The following is a 14,735-nucleotide window of genomic DNA, read 5'->3' on the forward strand; positions in this document are numbered from 1 at the left end:
AGCTCTCATTAAGGTTTTAATTCTGACAATCACACCCCCACGTTTCCCGCGTCTTTTCCGACGCTTTCTTGGAGTAGTGTCCAGAGGTAGTAGCCGGAGGTAGGCCAAGACGTCCCGTAAAAGAGTCCCATGTGTGTGGTTCGCGAAAATTCGCATCCAAGACACTTACACAGGAACTACGAATGTTCAAGAGAGTCTGACAATCGTACATGAAAGACTCAACATAGTTGTTAGACAGGAGGGCACTTAAAAACAACAGAACAATAAACAGGGCTGAGAGCAAAAGACGGCTCGCCACATACACAGGCACCATCTTGTCAGATGATTTATATGATGACCAAAGCCTTTGTTTATTTCAGACATTCAGAATTAAGTTTTGTTTACCAGCATCATCATATTTTGTCTATTTTCAGTTACGTTTTGCTCTCAAAGCATATGGAGTTCCTTGGGCATCTCCTATTTCCTCTCATCCTATGCGAGATTGGATTGCACCATATTCTGGTTGACCATCTGTTTCCTTAATATATAGGAAAATTATTTATCGCATTACAAAACCTTTTTCTATCAAATCTTTCTGGAATCAGGAACTATCTGACCTTAATTTATCTGTCGACTGGGAGAGGGTGTGGTCTAACCTCAGTTTAACCTCTAGAAAATTGGCTCATCATCTCGACAGTGTCTACCGTTCTATCTGCCGCGGGAGTTCACGGCCATTGTTATTGTCACAGTTTACATCCCCCCGTGTGCTAATGCGAAGGACGCACTTCGCGAGCTGTACAGCGCCATCAGCGAACAACAAACAAATAACTCAGAAGGCTTTTTCATAATAGCCAGTGACTACAACCACGCAAACTTAAAGACAGTTTTGCCAAAGGGGAAAAAACACACTGGACTATGTTTACACAACTGAAAAGAATGCGACAAGGCTGTACCCCGCCCCCACCTCGGGTACTCTGACCACATCTCTGTTATGTTAATTCCAGCATACAGACCACTTCTGAACTCGCCAAACCGGTTCAAAAACTCATCACAGTTTGGCCAAATAATGCTACCTCAAAACTACAGGACTGCTGTTTAGTGCACAGACTGGAACATGTTTAAAGAGGCAGCCACCTACAACAACCTCACAGACCTGCATGAGTACACTGAAACTGTGAGTGCTTATATTAAAAAGTGCATTGATGATGTTACAGTCACCAAGACCATCACCACACGTGCAAACCAGAAGCCAGAACAGAGGTCCGTGGGCTGCTAAAGACCAGAGATGAAGCATTCAGATCAGGAGATAAAGCAACCCTCAAAACAGCAAGAGCCAATCTGTCCCGTGGCATCAAAAATGCAAAACAGTCATATGCTCAAAAAATCAACAATCACTTCACAGACAGCAGAGACACACGGAGCCTGTGGCAAGCCATTTAGACCATCACAGACTACAAGCCCCCTACAAAGGCCTGTGATGACGACACATCCTTCCCGGATGCAATCAACCACTATAATTCATGGTTTGAAATGCAGAATGACACACCTGCACAAAAACTGCCCATACCTCACAACGACCAGGTGCTCTGTCTGTCTCCAGCCGACGTAAGGAAGACCCTATCTAGGCTCCGGGTCCTGATGACATACCTGGCCGTGTACTGAAAGACTGTGCTGCACAGCTGACAGATGTCCTAACAAATATCTTCAACACCTCGCTGATCCAGGCCGTCGTCTCCATATGTCTCAGATCCACAACCATCATACTGGTATCAGAAAAATCACCTGTGTCCTGTCTAAACGACTACCATCCCATAGCACTGACTCCAATCATGATGAAGTGCTTTGAGAGGTTAGTCATGCACAACATCAAAACCAGCCTCCCCAACACACTTGATCCGCTCCAGTTTGCTTACCGTCCAAACCGCTCTACAGACGATGCAATATCCTCCATCCTCCACCTGGCTCTTACCCACCTAGAAAATAAAGACTCCTATGTCAGAATGCTGTTCATCGAATTTAGCTCAGCATTCAACACAATAATCCCACAACAGCTTATTAATAATCTAAAACTGCTGGGCCTTAACAATTCCCTCTGTAATTGGATCCTGGACCTTCTAACTGGAAGACCTCAGACAGTCCGTCCAGACAGGCCACAGCACCTCGAGCACTACCACACTGAGCACAGGTGCCCCACAAGGCTGTGTGCTCAGCCCGCTGCTCTTCACGCTGCTGGTTGAATGGTGTGGCACTAACAATCTGTCCCTCAATGTGGATAAGACAAAGGAGGTTGTGATGGATTTAAGGAGAAACTCCGTTGACCATCCCCTACTGACTACCAATAGCTCGACTGTGGAGAGAGTCAGCAGCTCGACTGTGGAGAGAGTCAGCAGCACTAAATTTCTGGGTGTGCACATCAAAGAGGATCTCACCTGGACCACCAACACCATGTCTTTCTCTAAGAAGGCACAACAGCGCCTACACTTTCTCCACCGGCTGAAAAGAGCAAGTCTCCCTCCACCCATCCTCACCACATTCTACAGAGGAACCATAGAGAGTGTGCTGACCAGCTGCTTCGCTGTCTGGTATGGGAACTGTAGTGCAGCAGACCACAAGACCCTCCAGCGGACAGTGAACACAGCTGCAAAGATCATCGGTGCCCCTCTCCCCTCCATCCTGGACCTTTTCCTTACACGATGCTCCAGCAAATCCAACAGTATAGTGAAGGACCCCACCCATCCCTCCCATAGTCTCTTCCAGCTTCTACCATCAGGAAGACAGTACCAGAGCATCAGATCCTGCTCTGCCACACTGCTCAACAGCTTTTTCCCCCAGGCTGTGCGAGCTTCCCCCAAACTTACCACATCACAGAAAAACTGTCTGAAACATACTTTTTTTGTGCAATTCTCTATGCGCACTACACACTTTTCGCACACACTTCTGTGTGTACATAATCCCACAAAAGACTCAAATATGTGTTTACATGCTTGTGCACTACAAATCATCTTGCACTGTTCCCCAGCCTGCTGCTTGACTTGTTTCTCTTTGCACATGTACAGTATTATGTGAAGCATTTTTAGTCTATATATTTTTCTTTTTCAGTCTATGCATAGGTAAACATTTATATTCATATTCAAAATCTGTCAGTAGGTTAGTTGTGTATAGGTACAGTGTTTATGTGTAGCAATTGTTTAGTTTGTATTTTTTTTTTTTTTTAGTTTATGTATAGGTAGACATTTATATATAGTATTTAAAGTCAATATCTGTCAGTAGGTTAGTTGTGTATAAGTATAGTATTATGTGAAAGCATTCGTACAGTCTGTATTTTTTAGCTTATGTATAGGTAGACTTTTATATTTAGTATATTTATAGTCAAAATCTGTCAGTAGGTTAGTTGTGTATAGGTTTATACTGTTTTACTTCATTGTTGTAGCACCATGAGGCACAACATTTTGTTCCACTGTATGTCCACACATGTAGTGGAATGACAATAAAGCTCAACTTGAACTTGAACTTATACATTTCAAAGTTATTCATAGAGCATATATAACTCCTTACAAAAGATTCAAAATTAAACTACAACCAAATAACAACTGTCATATCTGTAATACTGTCATCATACTTTTCTTCATATGTTTTGGGACTGGCCTATTCAATAATCTGTGGACACATGTAAACTTTATTTTATCCTCTTTACTACAAATGAATTGCACGGTTAAACCAAGTTTATGTCTTCTTAATGATGATTCTGGCTTCTGTATAAGCTCAATGCAAAAAAGAATGTTGTTTGCTGATTTTACAGCAGCAAAAAAGACAATAATACAGAACTGGTTTACACCACACATGTGTGGGAAAACATATTGGATATAGTTTTAAAGTAGTGGCCTGTGAATGTACAACAGCACAAATTAATAAGGCCAAACCTAGTACTATTGGTGTTTGGCAGTGTTTTTTTTTTTTTCTTCTTCTTTTTTTCTTCTTCTTCTCTAAAATACAGGATTATATAAAATAATATTTTTTCCCTTCCTTTCTTTCTCTAATTGGAATATGTAAATTGAACAATGTCTATTGTTGTTGTTTTGCGTTCTATCCTGAATTGATGTTATTTGTTATATGTAAAAAACTAAATAATATGCAATAAAACTAAAATAAAAAGTTGATCACACACACACACAAAACAAAACAAAAATGAGAAGGATTTCTGTAAAACATTCTCTTTGGGACAACAGTTCCCGTTAGCCCGGTAACTTTCTTTTTCTATTTTTATACAGTCTATGGAGTTTCCCAACTTTGTACAGGGTCAGAGACAATTTTGACAGGGCACAGGGTGCGCTTTAAACCACGTGACTTGAAGGGGAAGCCCTCTGTCTGCGGCAGATGAAGACACATTGCCTCAGGAGGATGATGAGTTTGAGGACATGGAGGCGAGTGGAAGCGACGAGGATGATATGGAGGGAGAAGGACGGAACGGGGATGGAGAGGAGAAAGTTTATGTCCCCGGTCTGCAGCCGCTTCAGCCGGGAGAAGAGCTCGAGATGGACCGCTCCGCCTGTATCACGAATGTTAGACCGGTCAGTCTGCTGAACATCGTGCCCGATTACTAAACAAACTTGCGTGGTGTGGTCGATATATGGTTAGCTGTGGTTTGCTCATGTTTGCGAGGTGGTAACATAGGTTTACCAAGTTAATTAAGTCACATGTCAATAACATGTTTGTTTGGATATGTGTTAGTAGTATAATCACTGCCACTACTTTTTCTTTCTTTACCTAATACATCTTTGCTAAGAAATGTCTGGCTATATCACTCAAAATTAATTTCATATGTGCATCATCATTGAAAATGAAGGATTATTGATACATTTGATACATATTGATATAAATGATGCATTTTATTTTAATTGTCCTGAATGTATCAATTGTGATCCTAAATAGGCTGCAGTTTTTTTTAGTAACCATATGAATAATAATAATAATAATAATAAATTATATTAATAATAATTGTTATTTTTATATGTTGTGGTATTGTTTAGTGCCGTTTACCAATTATTTTTACTGTAATGCATTTTGACATTTTACTTTTTCCATTATTTTAATGATGATTCTCGTTGCTGTAATACAGTAGTACAGTTCAAAAGTTGCAAAGTAAAATAAATGATAAACAATGAACATGAAAAGCAGTAAAACAAACAGTATTGTCACGAATAGTACTTTTTGCTATTATTTTCACAAAATAATGAACATGAATTCTTGTTCAATAAAAGAAAATTTATTTGTTTAAATAAATTGTCCTTAGTTCTTAGTTCTTCATCCAGCTTATTCTTTGTGCATAATTTTTTTTCTTTCTTTAATTCTGTTTTTTATTTCTTTTTTAAATTAGTGAATGTATTTTTTAACAGGAGAATGTCTTGAAATGTCTGTCATTTTAATCGTAACAGAAAAACTTGAATGTTAATAACCAGATGTTTCTATTCTGATCACTGCCATCTTCTGAAACTCATTTATGATAGGTAAACTTCTCTTTCCCTGTGCAGGTGCCCCATGTCTGAGTTTTGATGTGGTGCCTGATGGTGAAGGAGAGGGGCGGGAGCAGTTTCCTCTCTCTATGATTCTGTGTGCTGGTACACAGGCGGACACAGGTAAATTGACATGAATGCTGTCAGAGCTTGCTACGTTTATTATTCTGCAACAAACATCTAATATTTTTATGATGCCTGGCTTACAAAGATGATGACATTTTCATCTTTATCCAGGCTTATTGTCATGCGCATACACAATCTTCATGAAACTGGCAAAGATAAAAATGAAAGCAGTGATGAAGAAAGTGATGAAGATGAGGAGGACGAGGAGAAGAAACCACAGTTGGAGCTGGCCATGATGCCACATTATGGTGGGATCATCAGAGTCCGAGTAAGTCTAGTTACTTGAATATTTACTCTTTCAGACTTTTAGAGTTTTAATTATAGTTTTACAGCTTCAGTGATAATTTTAATAATAAATAGCAGCAGTATGAACTAATTAAACCTGTAATCCAGTCCAACCAGTTTAATTTTCTTACTCATGATCTAAAGTTATGGTGTTTTTACTTTAACAGGTCGCCCAGCAGGGTGAACAGACATTGGCTGCGCTCTGGTCAGAGAAAGGACAGGTGGAGATTTTTGACCTCCGACCTCAGCTTGAGGCGGTGCACAGTTCGTCAGCGATGTCGGCCTTCATCAAGCCGCAGAAGGAAGCCACTCCTTTTTTCAGTTTTTCACATGTCAGAAGGATTTGCCATTGATTGGTCACCCAAGGTACCAGGTGAGTAATATAGATTGTAATATTAGATCCACCTTATTTTTTAAAGCAGAAATAAGCTATTTTCTCTGAATGTGTGCACATTCTGATTTATTTGCAGTTATAGTAAATAACTAGAAGAACAACAGAGTGCAGTAAGCAGTAAAACTATTTGCATTTTTTTTTGTTTTATTTTTTAGTTATTGTTTAGTGGAGAGACAGAAGCAATTGAGTCCTTATTTTTGTTGCATGTCTGTCAGGTAAATTCTACCAGGGCATTTAGAACTACCTACTTGCAAACTACAGTATTTTTAAAACATGCTGTAAAGTGACAATCAAAAGTAATTCTATGGGTAGTTTATTTATGAATTATTTTTAGAATTAATGTACACTACCATTTTTTAAAGTTTGGACTTTGTATGATTTTATGTTTTTGAAAGAAATGCACCAAGGCTGCATTTATTCGATCAATATACAGTAAAAACAGTAATATTGTAATATTTTAACTAGTGCTGTCAGATGATTAATCGCATCCAAAAGAAAAGTTTTTGTTTACATAATATATGTATGTGTACTGTGTATTATGTGTATATAGAAATACACACACATACAGTATATATTTTGAAAATATGTGTATACATTTATATTTATATTCTTGCATTTTATATTATATATATAAATATATTTAATATATAAACATAACATATTTTTCTTAAATATATACATGCATGTGTTTGTATTAATATATACATAATAAATATACACATTATACACACATTATGTAAACAAACTTTTCTTTTGGATGCGATTGATCGCGATTAATAGTTTGACAGCAGTAATTTTAAGCATTTTCAGCAGGCATTATTCTTCAGTGTCACGTGATTTTTCAGAAATCATTCAAATATGCTGATTGTATGGTCAGTGGAGAAAACAGTTTTGCTGCTAAATATTTTTGTGGAAACTGCTATATGTTTCTGTGATTCTTTGAATAGAAAGTTATAAAGAACAGCATTTTTTAAAATAGTTATGTTTTATTATATTATAAATGTCTTTACTGTCCCTTTTAATCAGTTTAAAGGTATACTCCACCCCAAAATGAAAATTTTGTCATTAATCACTTACCCCCATGTCGTTCTAAACCCATAAAAGTTTGTTTGTCTTCAGAACACAATTTTAGATATTTTGGATGAAAACCGGGAGGCTTGTGACTGTCCCATAGACTGCCAAATAAATAACAGAGTCAAGGTCCAGGAAAGTATGAAAAGCATCGTCAGAATAGTCCATCTGTCACCAGTGATTCAACCGTAATGTTATAATGTCTATGGGACAGTCACAAGCCTCCCGGTTTTCATCCAAAATATCTTAAATTGTGTTTCTGAAGACGAACAAAGCTTTTACAGGTTTGGAACGACATGGGGGTAAGTGATTAATGACTAAATTTTCATTTTGGTGTGGAGTATCCCTTTAAAAGTTTTGGGTGGAAGTTGGGGTGAGTGATTAATGACTAAATTTTCATTTTGGTGTGGAGTATCCCGTAAATATCTGTATGCTACTTATTTTTGTTTATTGTTTTTTAAAGTGATCACATTCATGTTTTTTTTTTTTTAGTCTGGACGTCCAGTGGCCAGTTTTAAGCAGCACAGTGCTCCTGTGACGTCAGTGGAGTGGAACCCTGCTGATTCCAGTGTTTGCCTCCTCTGGAGCTGATGATGTTATTAGCCAATGGGATATGTCAGTGGAGTCATGTGACATGGGAGAACAGGCAGAGGACTTAAAACAGCTACGACCACAGCTACTTTTCCTTCACCAGGGCCAGAAAGAAGTGAAGGAGCTCCACTGGCACCCACAGATTCCTGGACTTGTCATTTCCACTGCCCTGTCGGGATTCAACATCTTCAGAACTATTTCTGTTTAACTGTGTGTGTGTGTGTCTGTGTGAGTGAGAATGAGAGTCTGGACAGTTTCAGGCAGAAAGAATGTGCATGTGTATAATTTTAAATGTACATAGATGGATGAATGGAACATCTAGGTATGTATGACTCGTGTGCATTTCTGTTATTTTCCCATCCCTTCTGGAACCAATATTTCAACTTCTTGAGACAGAAATAATGTAATTGTATCATAAATTACTCATTGTACTCGTTAAAATGTTCTAAATCATCCGCAAATATGTTGGTTGTGTATTAACATTATTTATAACACCAGCATATTTACCGAAGAGCCACTTTTCCTTGGGCATCCGTTCAATAAAAAAAAAGAAAAAGATTAGGACTTTTCTCTTAATGGAAATAACAGTCTTTTTAGTCTTTCAGTCTAAAGCTAAAGACAGACTGTGGATTTTAAGGCAGACTGCTGGTTTTATGGTTCAAAACCATAGTAGCCTTCACACATATTATAATAAACAGAAAAATGTTTTGTTAGTCCTTATTTCTTCATGAAAAAGGGGGTGTGGAGTGGGGGGGATAAAACCAGGTTATATTGAAAAAAAGAATTTTTTACGATTTGGGTTTTTATGCATTAATTGAGTGCTCTGAATTTTCCTTCAAGACTGAGATGATTTCAGTGTCCCTTGCTGGAAAGAGGAAATGGTTTTAATATGAAAGGATATCCTCCAGTGTAAGTATGAAGAAAAGACTTTTTTACATTTTTGGCCCTTTATTTTACTCAAGTCCACTTCCAGTAATTTTTGGTTACATTTTTACTTTCATTTTTAGTCAGTGCTGTAATAATAACTCTGGACTTGTAGTCATGTATATGGCATTTGTAGATAGTGAACAGCATATACAAAAATGTAATGTATAACATTTAGAATTATTCTAAAAAAGTATTGAACTAAACTAACCTGTTTTTATTTATGTATCTTTCCATCCATAAATCTATCAGTCCATCTAAGCTTCCTGGAAATATCTTAAGGCAAAATGATCCCACACTGATGCAATTAGAATAGCATGAGAGGGGGTTAAAAGATAGTATTCATTTATTTACTAGAACTTAAAAATAAAAAAATATATGTATCAGTAAAAATAGCATGTTTACAGAAATTAATTTGCCTCCCTTTAACACATTCAAAGAATGCAAAATGCCACAGATAGTTTAATAAAACTTTAATTACACATTTTGGTCTGGCCCAATCTACATTATTTCAATTGGCAGAGTGGTTTTGAGTGTAAAATCACTGATTGTCTGTTATATATTCTATATTATTCAAATCAAACAAGTGTGAAAGCAAGATAAAAGCAACTGCTTTTAAAATGAATCCAGCATATTAAAGCTTGTCATGCTTCTCTTTATGAATGCTACAGTCAAATGATCGACTAGATTATTTTCCTTCACAGTTTAAAAGCTATGTTTGTAGCTGTTTAGCTTTAAGACTTATTTTGTAGTGTGTAACTATTACGTGCATTTCATTTTTGCACTTTTTAAATGAGTACATCTCCAACAACAACACACAATCTGATTGCTTATTCCATTTTAAGATATGAACGTATATGTAATAATGAAAACTCCCAGGAGAAAATTCCAGCATTTGTGAATCCATTCACCAACCTTGCATCCTCCCACAAAAAGAAAAACTTTGTCACTGGCTTTTCAGTGGAACTAACAGTGGAAACATTGGAAAACATCTTCTGTAAGGCACTGTAGATAACCATAATCTAAGCAATAACATAACTTAGTATGTTATATTTGGCTTTAAAAAGTCAGCTGTCAATTTAAGCATTACCTCCATTATCTCCATCAAGATTAAAGCTGTTTCCAGTTAACTGAAGAAGGCAAAGTGCCCTTTAACAGAGCTATGAATTGGAAAAACTGAACATTTACTGGCTGCTCAATATTATATAGTTGAGACCATGGGAAATGTATGAATAGGTTTGTTAATAGGTTATTCTTTGTAAGACATCATACTGTCCATGGGAGACTTTGAAAATTTGTAGTTATAAAATCCAATAAAAAAACTAAACTGTCTTACTTTCAAATAGTTCCAAAAATGAGCAAACACCATTGTAAACTTGGAAACGAAAGTTCCAAATTGTCCAGTTATTACCTCAAGATGAAATTTTCATTAACTCTCCCTGTTGGATGTTTTTTCTTTTTAAAGAATAATTCTGTTCATGTCATGATCCATATGCCAATGACTTATTTTTGGTCCTCAAAAGTTTTGAGATTGTCCTCTTATAGGCCAATCTCATCATCGAATTCGTCTTCAAAAGTGTATCCTTCTTGTCCGCTGCCATCCTCCTCCTCTGAATCTGTTTCTGACAGATGCTGGTCTTCTCTCCTCCGGTCCAACGGTGAGACTCCCTCATATTCTGAGCTCACTGTGGAAGAGAGGCTTGGAGAGTTGTCCTCCCTCTGATTAACCACCTCTGCTTGTCTTGGGTCTTTGTCGTAAGCCGTTCTCCCACTAATCTCTTGCATCCCCTTATTTGGTCTCAAGCCCATTTCTTCTTCAACTTCCACATCTAGCCCTTCGATTATCTCCTGTCGCCCAATGATCTCATCGCGTTTGTCGCTGAAGTGCACTTTGGGCCTGAGCCCTTTTGATTTCATGCCATTGACCTCGTTGAGTTGCTCATCGCGTTGGTTCACCTCTTTGGTCATACTTTCCATTCTCATCCTCTCGTTCAACTCATTGGCTGCACTCCTTGGTGACATCATCACATCTCTTGTGCTCTTGCTGGAACTAAACACCTCTTCATTGTCTTTGTGAGAACCCATCGTCAGTCCATCCATCACTCCCAGGACATCTCCTAAAATCGAAGGCCCTAAATCCAAGTCAAGGTCAAAGGAAGAAACTGAATCGGAGTGCCGGAGCTCATTCGGACCTGTATCTTCTGCATATTCAAATTCATTGTTATGGTTCATCTGATTGTCTGTGGTCTCTACAGTGGCTGCCACGACTGGTTGCACAGACTCGGGATTAGGACTAGAGGGGCCATGGGTGGACAGGAAGGAGGTATCACCAAAAGCGTCTCCACCTCGACCAATATGCATGGTGTGACGGAAATCACCCAGGGGCGCAGAGATCATGGTGGGATCCAGACGAGGGGCTCGAGAAGATGATTTGTGGAGAGGCATGGTAGCAACTGAGGAACAAAACTACAAAGTCAAATGAAGAAAAGATGTAATAAACATTTAAAGTAAAATAAAATGGTTTATAATTAACCATATTATAATTTGTTAATTATTATTATTTATTTTTTTGGTATGGTCCTTGTATGTAAACATTTTATTTTAAACGTATTATACAAATAAAATGTGATTGATTGTTAGTTACATTCCAAAACCTCCAATATTCTAAATTAATAATATAATATAATATAATATAATAATATATAATATAATAAATCTTTACATTTTATTATATTTAATGTTTATTTTATGTTATTAAATGTTTTAAATATCTTTCCTTATCCAAGCTTTTATTCAGTGTGATTCAGTATGAGATATAAGACACGTGATTATAACACTCGGTAAATTTCATATTTTATCCACAGTCAAGTATGAAAACAATACGTTGCGCAAAAAAATAAAAATAAAAAAAGTTGTGATTGCGTAAAGGCTGTGATAAAGAGGAGTTGACAGACGCGTAAGCCAAGCTCGGACTTGTATGTGAAGCGCATGCTTAAATGAATTCTTCCCTCGAGCTTTCTCGCGAGGTCGAAACACAAAGTCTCAGATAAACAATATGAACGTGCCCACAGCTTTTACTTATTTTTAAAACGTAATTTCATTAAATAATTACTATTGAGATTTATGACAGAAATTTGACTGTTTTCTGAAACCCAGGGACTTATTTTTTAAAAGGACAGGAATAATTTCTTACTTTAATATAGGCTACTTAATATATTTATTAAGGCCATTCTACCAGAAACGTAGGCCTACATTTCCACTTATAAAAATCTTGGGGGAAAAGAAGATCTTATTCTTAAATCTGAACGTTGAGTCACATGGAGGACGTTAAACCATGAGAAACACATATTTTCACATATTGTGATTTTCAAAAGTGTTTAATATAGAAAACATATCCGAGAACCTAATGAATGACATATACCTTTACAGAACAACTCACAGAAATCAACCATCAGTCAGTTTAAGACATTTTTTGGATGAAATCCTTTTTAGTCACTGTAACAATTCCATCTCAGATATGCTAATGTACGTTTCTGGTAGAATGTCCCATTAAATAGCTACTTTTACACAGCCTACTTTAATATATTTAATTGTTTCGACAAAACATTTCGTAATTGGCGAGTTTCACTCTTTATTGTTGTTAAAAATCCATTTAAGGTCATCTGAGAATCTTATTTATACGAAGGAATAAGCAAAATCGCCATTTATGCGATCTGAGCCTGCTCATAAACAACTGTAACAGCTGGAAAGGGAATCAGTTCTAGACGCCTTTTTACCAGATCTATTGACTATACGAGTATAAAATCAGATATTCTGAGGCCAGTACAACTGATGAATACTATAAAACAACTTTTATGTAAAATGTAGTAGCCTATAGCCTAGGCTACATTAGATTAAAATGAAGTAGTTTAATTGCAGCCAACTCTTACCAGTGATCTGTTAATTTTAAGCAGGTGACCTGCCTGTTGCCCAGAAATGCGTCCTCCTGTCCAGTGAAGCTGTAATAGAGCAAAAATCAATCTGTTATCAAATTGTCTAGCGCAATGCAATGAAGGTCCCCTAAAGTGGGAGTAACTGCAAAAGTTACGCGCCCAGCTGAGTAATCGAATAGGTTTCCTTCAAAACGACGGAATTAAACTTACTTTGATTACAGCGTGTTTATCAGTGAGCGTGTACCTATTTGATCTTCTTATAACCAAATATATATTTAAATATCTTTCGCTTTCCTTCTTTTACGGACTTTTCTGGCGACGCTCTTCTCTCCGATATTTCCTTTTTTTTCCTTTAGGGATGGGCAAGGAAGTGACGTTAGTTTTGTGTGGGAATGTCTGGCGCATGCAGCTGTAAAAAGTCAATGAAAGTAGGCCTACTGACTGACGCAGCGCTGCCTGTAACCTGTGATTTTATTATTTTCCTTATTTCACACGAATTCTTGTTACTGTGTGGTCCAATCTCACTCAAGTGTAGAATCAGGGGTAATCAGGGTTGAAGGTGAACAAAGCATATCCTCCTGGGACCTTTAGGCATAGACTTTTGTCCCCAGTATAGAGGAATTATATTTTAGTGAATTTCTCTGAGACTGAACATGCCACTAAAGTACAGAGCACATTTAGGGCTTTTTAGAGATATCAAATGTTTGGAGGTTTGATCATAAACACACCTTACTTGTGGATATTGACAGAATGGTCAAATTTAGCACTCTTAGGGAAATATAATATTTTGTAATTATAGTTTAAATATGACTTATTTTGAAATTGTTTGTCATAAATAAACATCAATGGGGTTTCAAATCAGAAAATTACTTTTTGTTACGAAACAAGGCATAATTTTCATAGGAGGAGACCAGGATAAATTACATGTTAATCAGGCTTTTTGGGGGGCGACACAAGAAGTCAATAGGGCAAAAAATTATAGATCAATATTCCTATGAAATATGATATATTCTTATGAAAATGTTGTCAAGTTATTACTCCCATTATATCAAAATTATGTACATTTTACGTACATATTGCATAAAGTAAAATAGCATATCAAATCATTATATTTTTAACAACATAGTTGAGAATCATCTTCGTACAAAGTTTCGTTAAAAATTGCCTGAAAACTAAAAACTCATGGTGAATGAAAAAAAGCATTGATTTTGCCTATACATGCCCATTTGTGTCTATTTATTTTTTGAATAACTTAGTCCTGGTGTCCTCTACAAAGGACATAGAATAAAATATGTTTTTTTTTTTTTTTACATTTGTTTTTTATGCTCCAACCAATGTAATGAAACAAACAAGATACGAAAAAAAAACAAGCAAAAAAACAAACAAAATAAACAACAACAACAAAATTCACAATTTTTTTTTTCTTTATTTTTACAGTTCTCAGGAGGATATCTGGCTTTATAGGACTATTTGTACATAGTGTGTTTAGTTTATTGCCATGGATGAAACACAATGACACACGTTTTCGGAATCTTGTCTGTCAACATTTCAAGGGCTTGTTTAAGCAGAAACCTGTTCTAAAGCTCTGTTATGTGCTTTGTTTTTATATATTCTTTCACATAGCCACGTATATCACTTTCACCATCAATATTATAATAGATGTGCAAAGGCCAAGTTGAATAAGCTAAAGATTTCTTTAAGTTAAAAGTTGACCCCATAAATCACAACAAGTGAAATAATGTTCAGGGGGAAAAAAATCTAGTTTAGGCTATTTAAATGAAACAGTTTGTTGAACCTATAGATGATATGAAAAAGAAAATCACAAAACTTTTAAAATAACACAAAATATCAAGTTTATATATAAACCTAAGTTGCTTTCATTTAGTAAATGTTAATAGTATAAATAGTAAATAGTAAATATTA

At 36.5% G+C, this 14,735-nt stretch overlaps 1 protein-coding gene and 1 pseudogene across 4 annotated transcripts; one reads left to right on the forward strand and one right to left on the reverse strand.

Moving 5' to 3' along the window:
• Nucleotides 1–4,335: 4,335 nt before the first annotated feature.
• Nucleotides 4,336–8,164, forward strand: LOC109049651 (annotated as a pseudogene).
• A 1,044-nt stretch (nt 8,165–9,208) lies between these two features.
• Nucleotides 9,209–13,195, reverse strand: LOC109049631. 4 transcript variants are annotated; one of them, XM_019067295.2, is made up of 3 exons: nt 13,057–13,195; nt 12,810–12,878; nt 9,209–11,333 (listed from the first exon to the last, which is right to left on the reverse strand). In XM_019067295.2, exon 3 carries the CDS (start codon nt 11,323–11,325, stop codon nt 10,420–10,422), a length of 906 nt encoding a protein of 301 aa, XP_018922840.1. In that variant the 5' UTR covers nt 11,326–11,333; nt 12,810–12,878; nt 13,057–13,195; the 3' UTR covers nt 9,209–10,419. The 4 variants fall into 4 exon arrangements, with proteins under 4 accessions (XP_018922840.1, XP_018922841.1, XP_018922838.1 ...); XM_019067296.2 differs by having other exon boundaries at nt 9,209–11,346; nt 13,057–13,193; XM_019067293.2 differs by having other exon boundaries at nt 13,023–13,183.
• Nucleotides 13,196–14,735: the final 1,540 nt, after the last annotated feature.

This window comes from Cyprinus carpio, chromosome A16 (genome assembly GCF_018340385.1).
Source record: "Cyprinus carpio isolate SPL01 chromosome A16, ASM1834038v1, whole genome shotgun sequence".
In the NCBI taxonomy this organism is placed as follows: Eukaryota; Metazoa; Chordata; class Actinopteri; order Cypriniformes; family Cyprinidae; genus Cyprinus; species Cyprinus carpio.

Bases quoted from the DNA above. Each gene is read 5' to 3' on its own strand.
- LOC109049631 (XM_019067295.2), bottom strand. From the start codon at position 11,325: ATGCCTCTCCACAAATCATCTTCTCGAGCCCCTCGTCTGGATCCCACC.